The following is a 20,206-nucleotide window of genomic DNA, read 5'->3' as shown; positions in this document are numbered from 1 at the left end:
TTATTCTCTTCACATGAAACTAATGCATTAGATAACTTTGCTCTAAGACTAGTGTATGTACTCTTCATGACTACTAACTTTAATGTCAGCCATTTCTTACTTTCATATATCAGATTTGGTATAATACAAGCACAGTGCGTCTTATTAATCCTAATATGCTGACTTTCCATTATAAATGGAAATTTATAACATTTGATGCATCTTTCCTTCTGTGCTTTCATTTGAATTTCATTATCAATGTATATGACTATAAAGTACATTTCATTAGATTTATATGTTAATTTATTGAAAAACATGGATGAACGAAAAAATGTTTGATATAAACATGCGCCGAGCTCAAAACAAGTACCACAGAATGCGTTTTGTCGCAGTAACTAGACGAAAAAAAAAAGAGGTAAAAAAGGAGAAAATGTGAAAAGGAATGTCCAATAGGAAAAATCATTCGCCTTACGCCATGAGGTCTCATAAAACAATTATGCATTGTGTAATGAATTATGATACGTGCGTGTTTTATATAGTTATTCCTGTCCATTCCATCTTATGTTGCTTCCATTCTTTGTAATTGCACTTCACCTAACCCTCTTCCTCCCTTTAACCTTATCCCTGAAAAGGATATCCCCCAGGCTCATTCAATGTAATAGCATGATTAATGAGCAAGTGGTGGTGTTCAAATTTCACGCCAAATCAGTATTGTGCATTCAGCCAGGCGGCCTGGCGGGGGCGCCACCGTCACCACCGCCACATATGCCACATCACCACGGAAAGACACATCACATGTCAACATATACCACTTAGTATTGTCTTTTTAGTCATTCAAGATATTTACTTTATTGAAACCGACGAAATTCTGAGCCCTTGGTGTATCTTAACGATGCTTTTAATAATTTTGTTTGGCCATATTGAAAACTCATCGTGCGTAAGCTCGAGTACATATCTTAGAAATAAAATATTGTGATATAACGAAAAGTAGAAGTTTTAAAACCTACAAAATAGTTAAAAAATATGTATTATGACGTAAAGTTTGTAGATAAACTAGGATACAGACTAAAATGAGGTAGTTAAACGTTTCAATGTACTAACATCAAATAAACGAAAACAGATAAGAATACAATTTAGCTATACAAAAAAAGCAAGATTATGATATATCAAATATTTTTTGCAAGTTATCAGTGTTTATTATTAATATGATGGAATATTTGATATAACAAGCCAGTTAAATCAGTATCAGGCTAGTAGTCGAGCGTCAGTGACCCATCATGGCGGCGCCTCAACCTACCACAGTCTGCCGCGGCATCGTCAAGCAGGTTTGTTCCATGTTTTATCCTTTTGTATCTCTTGAATCATGCTTTCATGAATGCCGATTTCCATTAATTCACCTTTCCGAGGGATGGAATGGCTGGATTATCAAGGATTTAGGCTCCACACGTGAACAGATTGACAGCTCGACCCCTTCTCTTAAGCCTTATTATTTACGACATTTTCTGAAGAACTATACATTTCTGGGCGATGTTGTATAGAAGTGGATATGTTGTGTGGGTGCAGGGGGTGCTGTGTGGCGGGTGTGTGTGGCGCGGGTGGCCATTGGGGTGTTAGGTGTTGCAGTGTCAATGACCAGGTAAGTGGTGTTTACAAATAAATGTGTGGTGTTGCTTGGTTAATGCACGTGTTTGTGTGGCTCTGTGCGTGTTTGTGTGCCACTGGTTCACCCATGTGGATTTATTTTTGTTTGTTTTCCTTGATTTCTCTGACGAAGTGTGTGTGTGCGTGCGTGTGCGTGCGTGCTCGTGTGTTGCCCGTGTTTCACCTTTACCTGCGTGCATGAAAATAAATTTCGATTTTTTTTTTTCCGTTCACGTACGTTTATCCCCTTTATTTTATTTATTTATTTTTATACATTTATTTATTTTTTTCTTAGGAAATCGTGTGCTTGTGTTACCTGTCTCTGTCTGTCACCTCACGTTCACCTGTCTGTCTGTCAGTCTGTCTGTCACCTCACGTTCACCTGTCAGTCTGTCTGTTACCTCACGTTTACCTGTCTGTCCGTCTGTCACCACGTTTATCTGTTTGTCTGTCTGTCTGTCACCTTACATTTACCTGTGTGCAGCAAATTTATATCTCATTTTTTTTTTTTTTCATTTAACCTCTTCTTAGTCAAAACCACCTGATGATCTGTGTTTGAAATGATAGAAGATTAAATAAATATCCAGTGTCTTGACACACTAGTAGCAACTGTCAACAGTGGTGTGGCAGTAGCCCAGTGGTGGTGGCAGTGTTAGTGTGACAACAGCTGTTAACAGTTGCTGCTTCATGTCTGTAGGGGAGGTAGAGAATGATTTCATCTCTACATGTGTTTCAGTAAAGGTGCTCTCTCTCTCTCTCTCTCTCTCTCTCTCTCTCTCTCTCTCTCTCTCTCTCTCTCTCTCTCTCTCTCTCTCTCTCTCTCTCTCTCAGCATTTCTTGACTTTCTTGATCCCAGCACTCACTGCAGTCCAACACCCTTAACTCTTGCTAACATCTGATCACAGACAACAGTTGCTACACTGCTGCAAGGATGAAGCACACTCAGCATGCACCACCAAGCTCAGTGATACAAACTTCATACCAGAGTGTGGAATGTTCCTTGTACAAATTTATTACTGTTTGTCACCATGCTGAAATGTACACTTGTCCTTTGCAATTTTTGTATTCTTTGTCAGAAAGTGACATTGCCTGGCCATATGTGCATTCCAGTAAAATTGATTTCAACTTTCCCTGGAGGTGGCAGCACCCCAGGTTAAGAAACACTGCTCCACACACACACACACACACACACACACACACACACACACACACACACACACACACACACACACACACACACACACACACACACACACAGATGAATAGATAACTTGTTTGTTACTTGCTTGGGCTCCCTAGGAGAGACCACAATGGCTAGCATGCCCAAAGGCTGGGCATGCTGGGCCATGTGCCTATAAACAACAATAACAATAATGTGTGACTACAACCACATGCAACTATTCAGCACAATAATCGGTTGCAAATTGGTACAGTTTTGGTGTGTGGCAGGATATGCTGCACGTGTGGCAGTACAGTGTCAGTGTTCCTCTTATGGAATACAAGAAAAACTGGTTATTGACCACAGTATGCAGGTATACATATTTATATTACATGATACATAAATGCTAACTTTAATGTGGTAAATAATCCATCAACATGTAAACATAACTGTAGTTTACACCACATCCCCAATGCATGAACAAATGCCCAGCCTTGACTGCTTCTCTGCTCATAGATATTCAGGTCGGACTATGTCAAAAATAACTGATTCGTTCTGGTGAACTGGCATGAATCTTTAATACTGTGTCTTAGGACACTGCTGTATAATGTGTGTTGTTCTTACATGTGCGCGTGCGCACACACACACTCTCTCTCTCTCTCTCTCTCTCTCTCTCTCTCTCTCTCTCTCTCTCTCTCTCTCTCTCTCTCTCTCTCTCTCTCTCTCTCTCTCTCTCTCTCTCTCTCATCCTAACCTTTCCTCCTTGTGTTGCAGTGTTCTCATGCCCCAGTATTCCTTAGGTGCTGTCCGGTGATGCAGTCATCGTGCGGGGCCAGCCCAAGGGTGGCCCTCCCCCAGAGAGGCAGATCAACTTCTCCAATGTTGTGGCTCCCAGGACGGCACGCAGGGCCACCAATAAGTGAGTTAATAAATAGTGTGTTAATAATAAGTGTGTCTTGTGTGTTGATGTATTCACTCTTCATGTGGTTCTCTGGGGGTTGAAGTGTTGGTTATATATTTGTACACACACACACACACACATTGTGTCACTGCCAAAAAGAATGAGGGAGTAGAGGAATGGGAAGAGATGGTCAGTTTAACATTTTCTGTTGTGTATTACTATTATACTTCCAAGGTATTGACTGGAAAGCATCTACTTATTCTCATTCATGATAACTTTTGTTTCTCTTCAGGCTATGTATTGTACAGATTTATTTATTTAGTGTGTGTGTGTGTGTGTGTGTGTGTGTGTGTGTGTGTGTGTGTGTGTGTGTGTGTGTGTGTGTGTGTGTGTACCAGCCATAACAACCCTTTCAAAAATAGATTTTAACAAACTCCTTAGTAACTTACCAACTAGACAAATTTTACCACCACCACCACCACCACTCTATCCACAGTGCACCGGAGACGGTGGATGAGCCGTATGGGTGGGAGAGCCGGGAGTTCCTGCGCAAGAAGGTGATTGGCAAGGAGGTGCTCTTCACTGTGGAGACCAAGACCAGCACTGGGAGGGAGTACGGCGCCATCTACCTGGGCAAGGGTGAGACATGGACGGGGAGGGAAGGCTGTGAAGGGTGTATGGGGAGGGAATGCACAGATAAAAGACGGAAAAGTGATGTTAGAACTGCGTAGAGACTGTGTAGAAGGAAATATGTAGAAATCAACATTATACAGTAGAGGGGAATAATTTGAAAGAGGGGTAAAAAAAAAAAAAAAAAAAAACAGGCTGACAGGTATTATTATTAAGTTAATCTTTATATGTTTGGTTTTGAAGAGTTTTTTTTTCTTTTCTCCCTCATGTTTTTGCTTGTCATGTCTTCCCTCACACTGTTTCCATGTCTTCCTGGGTCATCCCACTGGTATCCTTCCAACTACCTCCATCTCAGACACTCCTGAACATATCTCCCTCTTGATGTGCCCTTGCTGCCCCAGCCTGTACCTGGTCAGTGCACTCATCACATTGCATCACCTGAAGTCAGTCATTAAATCAGATCAGTCCAGCAGTTCATGAATTCCCTACAGATGTTGCCTCAGGGGAGAACCTGACGGAGACAATGGTGTCGGAGGGCCTGGTGTCTGTGAGGAGGGAGAGCATCAGGGGCGAGTCCAGGCTGGTGGAGCTGGAGGAGGCAGCCAGATCCCAGGGCAAGGTGAGGCTGTATACTTGTTTTTCATGTTAAGAATATTATAGATGTGGATGATGGTCATGTTATGTATATTCCCTTCTTATTTGTTCCCTGTACCTGTCCTGTATTCCACTTAAAATGAGTTGTTTAGTCACAGGCATTTAGGGCCAGAAGGGCAAGCTAGACATTATAGATTTACACAATCTACTAAGTTACTTTAGGTCTTCTGTAGAGGGGGTGAGATGGTTGAATGTCACTGACACTTGTACCAGCAGACAGGAAGGCTTCAGCTATACCAGACCTGTTGAATCCTGAGAAGGTTCAAAGTGGCCGTCTTCCCCTTCTGACTAAACACTTTGTATAGAAAATATGGTCCTGTCTCATAGTTGTTTCCTGTAGTATATTTCATACTGAGCATAGAAAGACTTGGCTTTGGTCACACCGACTTAGTATCAGTTTTAATAAGCAGAAGACTGTAACGTAAGGGAAAATTTGAGGAGAGGGAGATCACTGGTAAAGTATGGGAGAGGGACTGACTGAAAGGAAGAGCTTTATGTAATGAGACATTTTTAATCTCCTTCCTGATGTTCTCATTATAAATGTCCATTTTTTATCCTCACCTCATCCTCTCCATATTAGAAATACAGGTCATAGAGATTATAGGCAGTAAGACGAGCAATCACATCTAATATTGTAATTTTATATTCTGATTTTATTCTCATAGCAGGCATCCTTTTATTTTCACTCACCTCATTAGAAATACTAGAAATGCAAGTCTTTAGGAATTTAAGAAGACAGGGTATTAAATTTATTGTAGTACTGCCTTTGTATTGTCTGGCCTCATCCTTCTTCATCTCTTAAAAATTTCCACTCCTCAAACTGACCTGAGTTGATCTTTTCCTTATCCTCCATCTTTTACAAGTGTCCCTCCCCTCATGTTGACCTGTGCTGGTTGTTCCTCAGGGCAAGTGGGCCGGCAGTGATGCTGAACATGTGCGTCAAGTCAAGTGGACTTGCGAAAACATGCGTGCCTTTGTTGACAAGGCAAAGGGGCGGCCGTTTGATGCTGTGATCGAGCACGTGAGGGATGGCTCCACGGTGCGCTGCTTCCTCCTGCCAGACTTCCACTACATCACCCTCATGATCAGTGGCATCAGGGTGAGTTTGTTTACCAAGCTGGTGCACACCAGTGTCTGCGCTACACTTGTCAGTCTTGTATTGTCATGTTTGACCAATTTTTCCTTTAGTTTTTGTGCACCTCTTGCTTCTGTTACATTTTCATATAATCCATTACAGGTATTTCATTCTTTGAGGGAAGCTATACTTGTGGAATCCCGTCCAGATCTCATTCATCATTTATTATTTTCAAGCTCAGGAATACTCTAAGCATTTATTGTCTTGTCCACTTTTTTCTCATTAGTATAGCAGTTGAAAGAACTGTATTTCTGTGTCTTGTATACATGTGTATGTGTGTATGGAACAGTTCATCAAAGAGAGAAAGGGCTAGTTGAACCATTAGTATTGTTTGAATCCCACACTGGTAATGATGATAACCCAAACTACCCATAACTCACACTCTGCATCCTTAACAGTGTCCGATGAACAAGCTGGACTCTGAGGGTAAGGTGGACAAGGGCAACAGTGAACCATTTGCGGACGAGGCGCGCTTCTTCACAGAGTCACGTCTGCTGCAGCGCGATGTTCAGGTTATCCTGGAGACCTTCAACAACAACAACTTTGTTGGCTCCATTGTCCACAAGGTGAGCATTTGGTACACTGCTCTTGCTATTTACATGTCTTGTAATGCTCAAGGACGGTAGGTTGCCTACAGAGTGAGCCTAAGGAGTCTTGTGACTTGTACATATAGATAAGCTTGCAGTCCAAGTCTGCTGTTGTTCTGTAAGTGGGAAGACAATGCAAGAGTATTTGAGTTTTGTTTGCTGCATAATCAAAACAGGTACATATTATTTAAATCACTTAGTTGGGATAATGAAAGACCTCTCACCCAAGTAGTGTATCTTGGTGAGGAGACGTGACACAAACCCTGTTATTGTTATGGATCATAGTGAGGAGACAAAACATAAGATACATAACTCTCTAACTAGTAATGTTATTGTACATGATGATAAGTAGATGTCACAAGGCACCTCTTCATGTTCTCAGAAAGGCAACATTGCTGAGGCACTGCTAAGGGAAGGCTTTGCCCGCTGTGTCGATTGGTCCATTGCTACAGTGACTGGTGGACCTGAGAAGCTGAGGGCAGCAGAGAGGGTTGCCAAGGAGAAGCAGTTGAGGCTGTGGCAGGACTACAAGCCTTCCAGTCTCTCTGTACGTACCCCTGTGTGTGTAGTCTTGCATGGAGCCAGCTGTTGAGTGATGTTATAATTTTTATCATGCTTATCTAACTTGCATTTCTCTTACTTGTAATCTCCCTCCGCCAGCTGGCAGAGAAGGACAAGGAGTTCACAGGCAAGGTGGTGGAGGTGGTGAATGGTGATGCCTTGGTTGTGAAGCGGCAGGATGGCACCAATAAGAAGATTTTCCTCTCCAGCATCCGGCCTCCAAGGTGAGAGAGAGAAAATAACCATCCATAGGTTCTTCATATCATTAGTAAATGAATCGCTCTTTTTTTTATATCACGAATTTAGTCAATTTTCCATCACATTACTTGTTTTTTCTGCCTGGTATGTGTGGCTTGGTCTGTCACTGTCAGTCACACACCATTCCTACCCATTTACAGGCAGGGAGAGACAGATGCACCACGTCCCCCAGGCAAGAACTTCCGGCCTCTGTATGACATTCCCTGGCTGTTTGAGGCCCGTGAGTTTCTGCGTAAGAAGCTGATTGGCCAGAAGGTTCAGTGTTCTGTTGACTACATCCAGCCTGCACAGAACAACTTCCCTGAGAAGACCTGCTGCACTGTTAGGATTGGTGATGTGTGAGTGTCTAGGGACAGAACAGTAGTAGAATGGGACAGGAGACAGAAAAAGGAGGGGAGGGTGAAAGGGAAGGAGGGAAGAAAAGAAAGGTGGGGTGGAAAAAAAAAGGGAGGGAGAGGGAAGGAAAAAAAACCTGAGGTACTTAATGCTATTTGTGGAGTGTTATTGTTCACTGGTATTGATGTTATTGGTGCCAGTGTTGTTGTTGGCCACCACTAAGTGCCACCACCCACCAGGAATGTTGCGGAGGCCATGGTGAGCAAAGGCTTTGCCACAGTGATCAGGTACCGACAAGATGACGACCAGCGTGCCAGCTGCTACGATGACTTGCTCTCTGCAGAAGCCAAGGCCAGCAAGTCCAGCAAGGGTCTGCACAACAAGAAGGAAACGCCCATCCACCGGGTAGCTGATCTCTCCAGTGTAAGTGGCCCTAACCTTTGCTGCACCACTGCCATCACAGGTGTGGTTTGTGACTCAACCATCATTCCTTGCTTAGTCCTCCATGTCACTCTGACCTTCCTTCCCACATTGTTGCAGGATGTGAACAAGGCCAAGGGCTTCCTGCCATTCCTTCAGCGTGCTGGACGCACTGAGGCTGTTGTGGAGTTTGTGGCATCTGGCTCCCGTGTGAGACTCTTCATCCCTCGAGAGACTTGCCTCATCACCTTCCTCCTGGCCGGCATCAGCTGCCCCCGCCCCACCCGGCCAGCACCAGGAGGAGTTGGGGGAACCATTACTGGGGAGCCATATGGGGAGGATGCCCATGCCTTCACCAAGAACCTGGTGATGCAGCGCGAGGTGGAGATTGAGGTGTGTGTGCTGCACTGGGAAGTGTCGCCTTAGAGAGGGATTTTTAGTAATATATGATGTACATAAATCCTCATGAGCTGTTAGGTCCATGAAGGGCAACACTGACCTGTGTACTCCTGTAGGTGAACCAGAGAGAGGGCAGGAGTATAATTTCCATTTGTAGTATAGGCAATGACCATTTTTTTTTACCATGACCTCAGGTTGACTCCATGGACAAAGGCGGCAACTTCATTGGCTGGCTGCATGTGGAGGGCAAGAACCTGTCGGTGCTGCTTGTGGAGGAAGGACTCAGCACAGTCCATTTCACTGCAGAGTTGTCCAAGTTTTATCAGCAGCTGACCTCAGCACAGGAGTCTGCCAAGTCCAAGAACCTGAACTACTGGTCCACTTATGTTGAGGAGGAGAAGGATGAGAAGGTGAGGCTCAGCTAACCACCACTGAGTGATTTCATTGTCCATATAATGTTTCTCACAGCCACCCATCACCTGTCATAATCCCGCATTCTCTTCTCATCCTAAGTTTAAGATCCTTTCTGCTTCTGTCTGAATACAGCCATCCATTCATCCATTTCAAACACAGCCTATCATGTCTCCCCTCCTTCACTCATCTGGATTCCTGCCCTCCCACAGCCTGAGGATCAAGTTGGGGAGCGCAAGGTGGATTACAAGCCTCTCCTCATCACTGCTGTGACTCGAGAAGGTGCACTCTTTGGCCAGTACTGCAGCGATGGCCCGGCACTTGAGCAGCTCATGGACAAACTGCGCTCAGAGTTTGCCAGCAAGCCTCCCCTTGGTGGTGCCTACACCCCAAAGAAAGGTATGTTCCTCATCCTTCACTTGGTGATACAAGTAGCATAAATTCATAGCTGAATGTTGGCCCTGCATTCATGTTTTTCCATGCACCTAATCGTAGTTTTTGTCTCAAAGTGATCTCTCTGCCTTCTGATCTAATTATAAGATAATTTATGGATTGTCACCATTAATACCTCACCTTTTCTTGTTTTCTGCTCTCATGTCATGCTGGTTTTTGCCCCAAGGTGATCTCTGTGCGGCCCAGTTTGTGGATGGTCAGTGGTACCGTGCCAAAGTGGAGCGAGTCACTGGCCAGAATGTGAGTGTGCGCTATGTTGACTATGGCAACCGGGAGGTGACTCAGGCTACTAAGTGTGCCTCCCTGCCTGCCGGCTTCTCCTCACAGCCACACTATGCCCATGAGCTGCGTCTGGCATTGGTCAAATTCAGCAAAGACGTGAGTGTCATTTGTTGACTTGAATTTAAATGTGATGATGTTATGTTGAGGAAAGACAGGAGATGCTATTATCAAACATCACTACTCCCACTCTGTCACCTGTGCCACTCACTTTAACCACAGGAAGACTATGTGGAGGATGCCCTGGCTGCCCTGATGGCTGAGGTAGAGGGCCGAGAAGTGCAGGCCAACCGGGAGTACCGCGCCAATGGTGTGGATTATGTGTCCCTGCAGCGGGTGGACAACAAGGCCGATGTGGCAGAGGTGCTGCTGGGGCAGGGACTGCTGCTGATAGATGAGAGGAAGGATAAGCGCTTCCTGTCCATGGTAAGTGACAGAGAGAGAACCATACTAAAGGTGAATGTAATGACTAAATATGTATTGTTCCACTTCCTTTCAGTCATGAACCCCTGACCCAAAATTATGAATTCTAAGACAGTATATGCACATTAAATTAGAAAAACTGATGCCTAAAATGAATTAAATAAGGAAAACTGCTCCTTGGTACTGCAGTGAATAACTGAACATACAACAAATTGTTAAATAAAATTGATATATTGAATTACGAAAAGTAGAATAGGACAGTTTACCTTTGTTAAGTGAAGAAAAGAATTGATGCTTATGTCCTCTTACTAACTCCTCCACCCACAGCTGACCACTTATCGCGCCGCCCAGGAGTCCGCACGACGCAAGCACCTCAATGTCTGGCAGTACGGAGATGTTACTGAAGATGATGCACATGAGTTTGGAATGGAGCGGTAGAGAGGGATATCCACTCGCCCTTACTACCACTACTACCGCCACCACCACCACCACCACTACTTCTACCACCACTCTGCCTCCCTCCCAATTTTTCATTCTGGCTCTTTTCTTCTCATTGTGACCCATTTCAGATAAACATACTTTCTTCCTTCTGCCTTTCCATCTCTCCCTAGTGCCGTGGGATACTGTGTGTGTGTGTGTGTGTGTGTGTGTGTGTGTGTGTGTTGCAAGCGTTGTTTTGTCATATTTGGGGTTGCTCATAAATCTTCCTCATCCTCTCGGCTGCTGCATGTTATTCCTCTTTTTGTTCCTCATTTCTCAGGCAAGAGTTGTTCCAGATATTTTTTTTCTTTTCAACTTTTGTTATTAATTTATTACCCCCTTCCCTTCCCCCTGTTCAGTAGGTTGGGAAATGCAGTGGTGCTGGCTGGGAAGACCTTGTTTTGTTACTTGATGATTGATAGAGTATTGACATTGATAGATCCAGATTGCTTTCTTTATGATGGTTTTCTGTTACGTGTGTTCTTACAAACATTGCAGGAATTTTTTGTGCCGTGATGTTTTCTGTTTGTGTGTGTGTGTGTGTGTGTGTGTGTGTTTTGTGTTCATTTAATTTAAAGTAAGCTGTACACACACACACACACACACACACACACACACACACACACACACACACACACACACACACACACACACACACACACACACACACACACACACACACACACACAGCCCTTTTTTGCCTATGTTGGGTGGAAGCTGTGAAGTACTTTTTAAGGCCATACAACTAGAGTTATCCTCATTTGTACTGTCAGGTGTACAAGTATACTGCTGCTAGCTACTGTTCAAAACTTGCTGACACTGCTCATTGCCACCACTATATTGCCTAAGACAATATTTATTTGGGTTCCCTTATGTCAGTTTTGCTGTCATGTTGTAGGGTTTCTAATGTGGGTCTTTTATGCAGAGCTCGTAAAGGATGCAAAGTTAGGGAACGTTTAGAGTTGTCCTTGGCTATGGATGTTTATAATGTGTTCAGGAGTAACTTGTTGTTGCCCTCTTACTGTGGATGTCGAGCAGTTGGGTATGACAACAGTTGCCTTTGTGGTGGTGGTTGTGGTGGCTTTATGTGGTGGTGGTGGTGATGTGTGTGTGTGTGTGTGTGTGTGTGTGTGTGTGTGTGTGTGTGTGTGTGTGTGTGTGTGTGTGTGTTTGTGTGTGTGTGTACGGGTGTGTAAACATTGTGGTTGTTTTGGTTTTCTTTTCCTTTCCTTTTACTCACACACATGCACACACAGCAGACAGTGGTGATACATACACACATCTATCTGTCCAGGTGTTATTGTTTGTTCTTGAATATGATGCTTTTTAAAGTCTATCCATCTGTCTTTTTGGTTTTTATTTTTGTGACGGGCGTGCCATCAGCAAGTGACGTGTGGTGAGGGAATGCACCGTTGCAGCATCAAGTGTCTGTTCACATTTGGGGGGAAGGGAGACCTGAAGAGAAATATGATGCTGTTCTTGGAAGCATCACTGTAAACATTTACTTAATTTCTTTTTTATATATGCCTGTATATTAAGTAAAATATATGCATGGACTTTGTATGTAATGGAATCCTAAGAAAGAATAAGAGAGAGAACTTAACAGAAAACAAGGTACAGCTGAAGCTTGTATGTATGTATTATAGTTGATTTTTTATAATTTATTTATTGTTATTGCGGTCATTATTGTTATCATTGCTTATTGGTAACTTATCTAAGCTGTCGAGAATCGGTGTACATACGTAGCAATGCAAAACACTACTGCGAAGTACTACTCTGACCACAACACAACTGCCACTACTACTGCAGCAGTCACCACCTCCATCAGCGCCCCACTCTAATGCATGTCTGTGACCAGTGAGGTAGCTACTTCTAGAACACCACTTTTATATAAATGAAGATGATATATATATATATATATATAATGTATGTATGTATGTAATTCAAAGGTTTATTTTTTAAAAACTTGTTATTTAAATCAAGTTGTTTTAAGGGATGGGGACAACTTTATCATGGATCATAAATGTCTTACAAATGCAACTCATGCCATTCTGTAACCTTTTGTTTCTGTCAGCCAGCCAGAGTGGACGAGGTCGATGACACATGAGGGTTTAAGTAATGCCACTTGTTTTTCATGGAATGAATACCTTGGTTTAGTTGTGACTACATCCCAAAATTTTGCTTTATATATGTAACCAAAATTATTTTTCCATATCATCACTACCTCTTGTAAAGTTGTAACTTTTATAGATTCATCTTTACAATTATTATTTATTTATTTATTATTTTATTTATTTTAGTGCTTGTGGTGGCAGCTTGTTCATCAGTCTCCACACTAAATATTGCCATTCATGCTATGGAAACAATAATAAATACAGTTGTTTAAGCTCTTATGTGGTGCATAGTTCTAAGTTATGAAGTGGCAAGATCCTTTTGAGCAATTTTGAATAGGTAATTAAGCTAATATACATATATTAAACTATAGGACACACACACACACACACACACGGGGGATATAACCAGCATCAAACTTGAACTCAATCCCGTAAAAAAAAAAACAAGGCAAAAACGTGCCTAGTCCTCATTACAAGCAGGTATTCTAAATAATTCAACGCCAGGAACAGGGCATCAGTCATTACCAACTCTTATCCAAAATGTGTATGAATGGTGCCTAAAATATCCAACAGTCAGGTTCGCAGGGTGTGTACCCAACTTTTTACTGTTCGCCATCAGTCTCAAATCTTCCGAGAGAGTAACAAAACCTGATGACTGATGCACCTAGCAGATCAGGACTTCAGATTGTTTTCCCTCAGTCTTGAATGTACTGGCAGCCTGAAAGTTTATAAGTCTTCTATCACATAAGAGAACTTTAGATTGTTTTTTCCTTAGTCCTGAAGCTGCTGATAACCGGAAAATTTTAACTGGCAATTTTTAAGACTTAGCAGATCAGAGACCTTAAGACTGATAAAAAAAAAAAAAAAAGTTTACTGGTAGCACTTGGTTAAAAAAGGATAAGGTATTTATTAATATACCTGCACAAGACAAACATATGGAAGGATTGTTATTAAAAAGTGGAATAAGTGATTGAGAAAAGAATACAATGGGAAGGTTACAGAACACGAGTGGTGAGAGACAAATACCTGCTTCTACAATGTGGTCCAGTGTGGGGAATCTTCTTGACTCTTGCCGTGATCATGGCGAGGGTGAGGACAAAGGACAAGTTGACGTAGCGGACAATTGTGCGCCTCATCAATCTCCCCTGGCGGTCCTGTGAGTCATTTACGGAAGATCAGATTACGGCTCGTTCCTAAATATCTGGCACTGTATTTTGACTACATTTAACAGGATGTAGGTTATTGGAGTGTTCAAGAGCATGATTCCAGTGATAGGTTAACAAGGATTCTGCATCATGAAGCAGGAAAATTAATAATCTTAAGACAATGAAATGTAAGCAATTGATACCTATGATGAGAGAGAGAGAGAGAGAGAGAGAGAGAGAGAGAGATTGCAACGATATACTAGTCTTAGGAAAACGTTTCGATTGAGTATACCATAAAGATTCTTGAAACAGAATCTTGCATTAATAGTCTGCCACTGATACTTTATTACTCTGACCAATAGCAGTTCATAAGTAAAGGTGTTCCTCTAATCTTGCTAATGGTCCTTTCAGTCATCTAGTTAAGCCCCCGACACTCCCATACCCACTTTTGGCCGGATCTGAAGAATGCTTAGGAATTTCAGGAATAATTTTAAGCACTTGAGGCTCAAAATTCGAATTAACAAGCCGAAAATACATAATTCAACGTATATCAACCAAATTCACTTCATTCAACTAATATCATCAGTTGTGAATGGACGTCTCATGTTCCTTCAAATCACCTATTTAGCTTAAAGTTGACGGGGTTTTAAGAATGTTTAAGGATTTTAAACTTTATTTTAAGCATTTCAGGTTTGATTTTAACCATTTGAGGGACAAAATCTGAATTAACAAGCAGAAAATATTTCATCCAATGTATATGAACCCATCCAATTAATTTCATCCAGGCAATATCAGCAAAATCAAACAAAATATTTCGCGTTAACACCGCTAAAGTAATGAATAGACACTACAATTATAGGTAGGACACTAGAATATTAATGGATGTGTACTGTACTATACGTTCCCTCCCCCACACCATAGCACAGCCCCTCTCGCAATCGTGAGGAACACCCTCGTTTATGGACTGCTATTGGCGTGCTGATGACGCTATTTTTAGCTCTTTTAACTGTTTGAGACCAAAAACCTGAATTAACAAGCAGAAAATAGTTTACCTAATGAATATAAAAGAATCTAATTAACTTAATATCAGCAAAAAATTAAAATATTTCGCGTTAATGCCTCAAAGGTAATGAATGGACGCCAAAGTATTTATTTATTTATGAAGGGGTAAGAACTACGTCCCCACCTCCCACTGTTGAGGAACACCCTCACTTATGGACTGCTATTGGTGTGCTGTTGAGATTTTGGAGACCTTTTAGCCAGCCTCAAATTTACAGTATTTCTGGATCTAGTAATTAATGAATGAATAATATAGTAGTTTCTATCCTCCTGGATAATTTGTTATTTATTGTTAATCTGTTTATCATTCCTTATGCGTTATTAATTTGTGTATTATTCCTTGTGTTTTAGCCCCAATTTTAATAATTTCTGGTCCTAGCAAGATGAATACAGACAGGATTTAGTTTATCCTCCATGCACACCAATCAGCTCTCCCCGCAGAGACTCATTCATGTACACACAGACCTCAGATGACTTAACTATTTATTACTTAGGGACTTCAACTTTTAACACTTTCTAGTTGTCTTTATTTGATTAGCCTTTTCTAGTGAGCCTTGGATTTGCAAGGTATCCATTTACTAGTTGTAGTAGTCGTAGTAAACGTAGTAGTAGCAGCAGCCTAGTGATGGCAGAAAGTTATTGTAGTAGTAGTCTTGTAGTGGTGGGGTAGGAGTTTCTTAATCATAGTGAATTTTTTCAGAGCTTTTTTTTTTTTTTTTTTTCGTTTCATAGGTATCAAAATACGACTGATACGTTCCTAACGAAACCCAACTTAATCCCACTTAAAACGTGCGTCGTCTGAAGCCTCTTCATCTTCCAAGGGGAAATATGTGCATTGTCTTAAAAAGTGCTCTTAAAATCGAAGACATTGAACTTACAGAAGCGCCGTTTCCTCGTCTTTGGAACCACGTGGCTGTTGATGCAGCGCCACACTTCCACTGCTGAAGGAACACTGCACTCTACACCAGTCGGGAAATCACCGACTCGCAACTAGCATCAAAATAATATGTTATACACATAAACTACTTATCTTCTCATCCTGAGCAGTCTACCATGTTGGTGAATACCGAGAGACTGATCCTACCAAGACCAATAAGTAATCAACTGCAATCACCTCAATAAACAAAAGAACATCGAAAATCAGGTTAGTGATGTACGAGACCCTTATGGTGAATAAGTGAAACAGTGTTGCCAGACTCGATTGCTTTTAATAAGTGCGTCAGTAAATTTATTGCGCATGACAAGTAATGCGTAGCCTCGCAAGGAAACCACACAGAAAAAATAAAAGACCTTCAGTTAGTAGTACTTAATACTACTAATAAGGTAACTAATACTGATAAATGTACATTTCAACGTGTTATTTTTAAATATATGCAGATAAAAAAAACTGATTCTTACGATAACATGGCAACGTACAGAATTGTTGGGGAGAAAAGATAGGGAAAAACGTATTTCTGCCGTAAATACGTAACAGTATCTGTAAAGTGTGTGCTTTTACCCCACAATTTCCCTGATCTTCATAGCCCTCCCCACTACCGGGTTTTTTTTTTTTTTTTCCAGATTGCTGGTCTCAGGAGAGAGGGCTACGGTAAATGTTATCAGCAGTAATACCGAAGGAGTGAGTAATTTGCAACGGAAAGTGTATAGAAGAAAAGTGTCTTAGAAAATGTCTGCTTCCTAGTGGTGTACCTTTTTCGTGCCAGTTAGACTTCGTGGTGGTAGTGGGTGGGGGTGGCGATGGGTAGTAGTACATAGCAGTAGCAGTAGGAGGAGGAGGAGGAGCCTAGTGGTGGTAGTAACGGCTGTAGTAACAACAGTATAGGTGATGGTGGTGCAGGGCAATAACACACAGTGAGGGATAATAATAATGGTACAGTATATTTGGTAATGCTGGAAGATGATCTGCTTATATGATACAAAATTACAATTCTTATGTACATCCCTGACATTGCCTTGGACACGTGCACCAGACTTATGTACACACACACACACACACACACACACACACACACACATATACATAGCTGCATTACTTGGAAGTTGTATTTATTTTCTTATTACTATTACTTTTCTCTCAACACACGCGCACACAACAGATAATGCAATGCTAAAGTTTGTTCGTCTGTCTGTCTCTAATATTTCCTACAATAAATAGTTGTTATATTCTATTTTATCTTATTTACGTATTTTATTATATTGGCAATTTATTATTTTTTTTCTTCCGGCCTGTATTTTTTGTATCATTTCCTGTATTTATTTATTTTTTCATTACATCCATCACGTCACGTTTAAGCTCCTAATAAACTTGAAATAAAATATACATGCTTTTCCTATTTTATCCTCTAGTTGTATTTTTACATAAGGCGGCTTTTTTTTTAATCATTATTATTTTTTTGGCGAGAGAATAAATTAAAGCAACATTTATGACATTATTTTCATCCCTCCCTCATACTTACACAGCTTAACTGTAATATATATATATATATATATATATATATATATATATATATATATATATATATATATATATATATATATATATATATATATATATATATATATATATATATATATAATTTAACGCAGTCTATCGTACTTGAGACAAATTATCGTACATTCAAATTTAAAAAGTTTCCATGTTCTCCTTCGTTTGTTTTGTTGTTTTCTTTCCAACACAGTTCTTTTTTATACAATTTGATCCGTTTATTTCTTTTCTATAAACTTTCAGTCCAACAGTTTTTAAAATGATCCTAACCGGGAAAAAAAAGAAAAAAAAGAAAGGAAAGAATGAAAAAAATGAAGTGGTAAAAAAAAAAAAAAAAAAAAAAAATAGCCACAACACAATCAATCTCTGGAAACACTTAAAATTTTATAACATTGTGACCTTTACCTTGGCTTCATTCAAAAGACCTCCGTGCTTTGATACGAATTATAAATAAGAAAAAGGGAAACATGCCTACAGTTGCGTGTATATATACTAACATTTTAAGTGATTTGTGAAGGAAGGAAACTCTCTCTCTCTCTCTCTCTCTCTCTCTCTCTCTCTCTCTCTCTCTCTCTCTCTCTCTCTCTCTCTCTCTCTCTCATTATAATTACTGAACGCTATAATAGTACGTGTTTACTGAGTAATAGAGTAGTAGTAGTAGGAGAAGAAGAAGGAGGAGGAGGAGGAGGAGGGAAGGGTTGGCTAATTAATTAACTGACTGATGACTGACTGACTGATTGATTTAAGGCGCTGCAACACTGGGATCATAAGCCGTCGGGAAGAACAAGAAAAAAGAAGAACAAGAAGAACAAGAACAAGAAAAATGTGGTAGAATAACAAGGGGAAATAAACAGCATAAAGGAAAACAAGAGAAAAAATACGACGAGGAGGAGGAGGAGGAGGAGGAGTAGGAAAGGTTACAATACTACAGCATAATGAGGCACAATAGTCACAGCGGACGTTTCACACACACACACACACACACACACACACACACACACAAACAACAACAACAACAATAATAATAATAATAATAATAATAATAATAATAATAATAATAATAATAATAATAATAATAATAATATCCTATGTACGTTTTGCTTCCATCATTACATCTTTCTAATATATTCTGTATCGCTAGTAACACAACGGCGAGTCTGAGCTTTGAATTGATTAAGCTACATCTTTCTCATAAACACGAGAATGAGTTTAGTTTAGTCTGCTTTTCTATTTGACTTCGTTTTCTTTTTTAGTGGGGCTGAAGAGGCGTGGGTTTAGAGACAAGAGCGAGAATACATGACGCACGCACGCACGCTCTCTCTCTCTCTCTCTCTCTCTCTTAGGCCACAAATATGTTTAGGTAAAGGAAAAAAGTACATCTTGGGAGCGAGAGTTCTTCAGTAGTGACCTTGAGGAATATTTGGCAGGTCAGAGAGGGTAGACTACAGTGTCCTCTATTGGTGGCGGAGGGCTAGAGGCAGGCCCACGGGTAGCTTGTGGCACAGAGGGCGTTGGTGAGCCCTTGCAGTGCTTGGGGGAGAATGTACGGAAAAGTTTGGAGAAGTACTGAGGGCCGTATTCTTAAATGCTTCAACCTCTCATCAGGACTTTTTTTTTTTTTTTTTCAAAGGCCACAGATGGTTAGTCAGGTTCTCATGGGTGTTTAAATTAATTGGTGGTCTTTTTTTTAGATTACCCCTCCCTCCCCCCCAAAAAAAAACTTGAAAACTCCAATAACTTTCACTACAGTCAGTTAAAAATATTTTTTTTTTTTATCAAGCCGTCATTGGCATCACAAAACTCTAGAAAACCCAAATAATATACACTAGAGTCTGTTAAAAGTGTAAGATTGTCAATGGCATCATGAAAACTCTCTTGAAAACATGAAAACTTCCACTGGAGACCGTTAAAGGCGATGAATCCTTGTCAAATTACCAATAGAGTCATGAGAACACCCTTGAAAATTCCAACTCCCACCAGAGCCTGTTGAAAGCTGCCAGGATGAGACGCCGGGACGTTTTAGAACACGCTCCCCGGGGTACAGGTGATGGGACAGGGAGAGAAGAGCAACACTGGTTCATGAAGGCTGGCAGGGACTTGCGGAGGGGCGCTAATGGCGTCACCATCACCTTGCCGCCCCGAAGTCCCTGCTGCAGGAGAGGAATGAAGGGCGCCGTGAAATGCAGATTTACCATAACTGTGGTGCGCTACGGTAATCTGTCCTTCAGACACACACGCAGTCACCCCCGCCAGCTGAGCCGCGCCCACACGCGGGGAATGGGCGGCAAGGCACTGTGCTGCCCCCGCCACTCACGCCCACACACTAACAACGCCCCGGTAACAAAGGTATAACTCAATTCAACATCAACAGGTGAGGCTTCAGGTATTTTGATTCTCTTTCTCTCCTGGTGTGTTCTGCAGAGGTGGTGAGAGGGCCGCCACGCACGCACGCCCCCGGGCAGCGGCAGGCGGCCCCACCACCCCGCCGCTGGTCTGGTTAACGCTTGCATGCTTGGGTTGCTTGGGTTAGCCTCGCTTTGCCCCCGCCGCCGCCCTCAGTCCTGGGAGGGGCGCGGGGAGGCCCTAAGACTAGTAACAAGGGAGGGTCGGGTCCTTAACAAGGATGCCGCGTCTAACAAGGGAGCAAACAACAACAACTGTGCACGTCGGGGTCACAGTCTGAGAGGCACTGGCCAC

General features: G+C 41.6%; 2 protein-coding genes and 2 long non-coding RNA genes across 9 annotated transcripts in view; 1 reads left to right on the top strand and 3 right to left on the bottom strand.

Moving 5' to 3' along the window:
• The first annotated feature begins 1,147 nt into the window (after nt 1–1,147).
• LOC135115306 (staphylococcal nuclease domain-containing protein 1-like) lies at nt 1,148–12,746 on the top strand. The gene is made up of 16 exons (XM_064031909.1): nt 1,148–1,304; nt 3,580–3,698; nt 4,177–4,319; nt 4,802–4,929; nt 5,869–6,063; nt 6,498–6,665; nt 7,069–7,233; nt 7,347–7,471; nt 7,646–7,843; nt 8,081–8,264; nt 8,382–8,654; nt 8,855–9,070; nt 9,284–9,470; nt 9,691–9,902; nt 10,026–10,229; nt 10,554–12,746. Exons 1-16 carry the CDS (start codon nt 1,257–1,259, stop codon nt 10,662–10,664), a joined length of 2,676 nt encoding a protein of 891 aa, XP_063887979.1. The 5' UTR covers nt 1,148–1,256; the 3' UTR covers nt 10,665–12,746.
• LOC135115309 (uncharacterized) lies at nt 6,408–9,776 on the bottom strand. The gene is made up of 2 exons (XR_010275948.1): nt 9,645–9,776; nt 6,408–6,802 (listed from the first exon to the last, which is right to left on the bottom strand). It is a non-coding gene; the product is annotated as an uncharacterized LOC135115309 (long non-coding RNA).
• On the bottom strand, nt 11,303–16,109 carry LOC135115308 (uncharacterized). Its single transcript, XR_010275947.1, has 3 exons — nt 15,903–16,109; nt 13,847–13,974; nt 11,303–13,538 (listed from the first exon to the last, which is right to left on the bottom strand). It is a non-coding gene; the product is annotated as an uncharacterized LOC135115308 (long non-coding RNA).
• A 771-nt stretch (nt 16,110–16,880) lies between these two features.
• LOC135115307 (protein FAM43A-like) overlaps nt 16,881–20,206 on the bottom strand; it is a 64,601-nt gene continuing 61,275 nt past the window's right edge. For all 6 annotated transcript variants that reach the window (XM_064031910.1, XM_064031913.1, XM_064031911.1 and 3 more), the window contains one exon: nt 16,881–20,206. This exon is cut by the window's right edge and continues 1,139 nt beyond it. The gene's annotated coding sequence lies outside the window, so the exon portion shown is untranslated.

This window comes from Scylla paramamosain, chromosome 29, assembly GCF_035594125.1.
Source record: "Scylla paramamosain isolate STU-SP2022 chromosome 29, ASM3559412v1, whole genome shotgun sequence".
Classification (NCBI taxonomy): domain Eukaryota; kingdom Metazoa; phylum Arthropoda; class Malacostraca; order Decapoda; family Portunidae; genus Scylla; species Scylla paramamosain.
The sequence above is the reverse complement of the archived record's forward strand: the minus strand, read 5'-3'. Positions and strand labels throughout refer to the sequence as shown.

Excerpts from the sequence above, each read along its gene's own strand:
- LOC135115306 (XM_064031909.1), top strand. The coding sequence starts at position 1,257 with ATGGCGGCGCCTCAACCTACCACAGTCTGCCGCGGCATCGTCAAGCAG. Across the intron at positions 4,320-4,801 it reads CGCCATCTACCTGGGCAAGG|ATGTTGCCTCAGGGGAGAAC; the intron begins GTGAGACATGGA and ends AATTCCCTACAG. Across the intron at positions 9,471-9,690 it reads TGCCTACACCCCAAAGAAAG|GTGATCTCTGTGCGGCCCAG; the intron begins GTATGTTCCTCA and ends TTTTGCCCCAAG.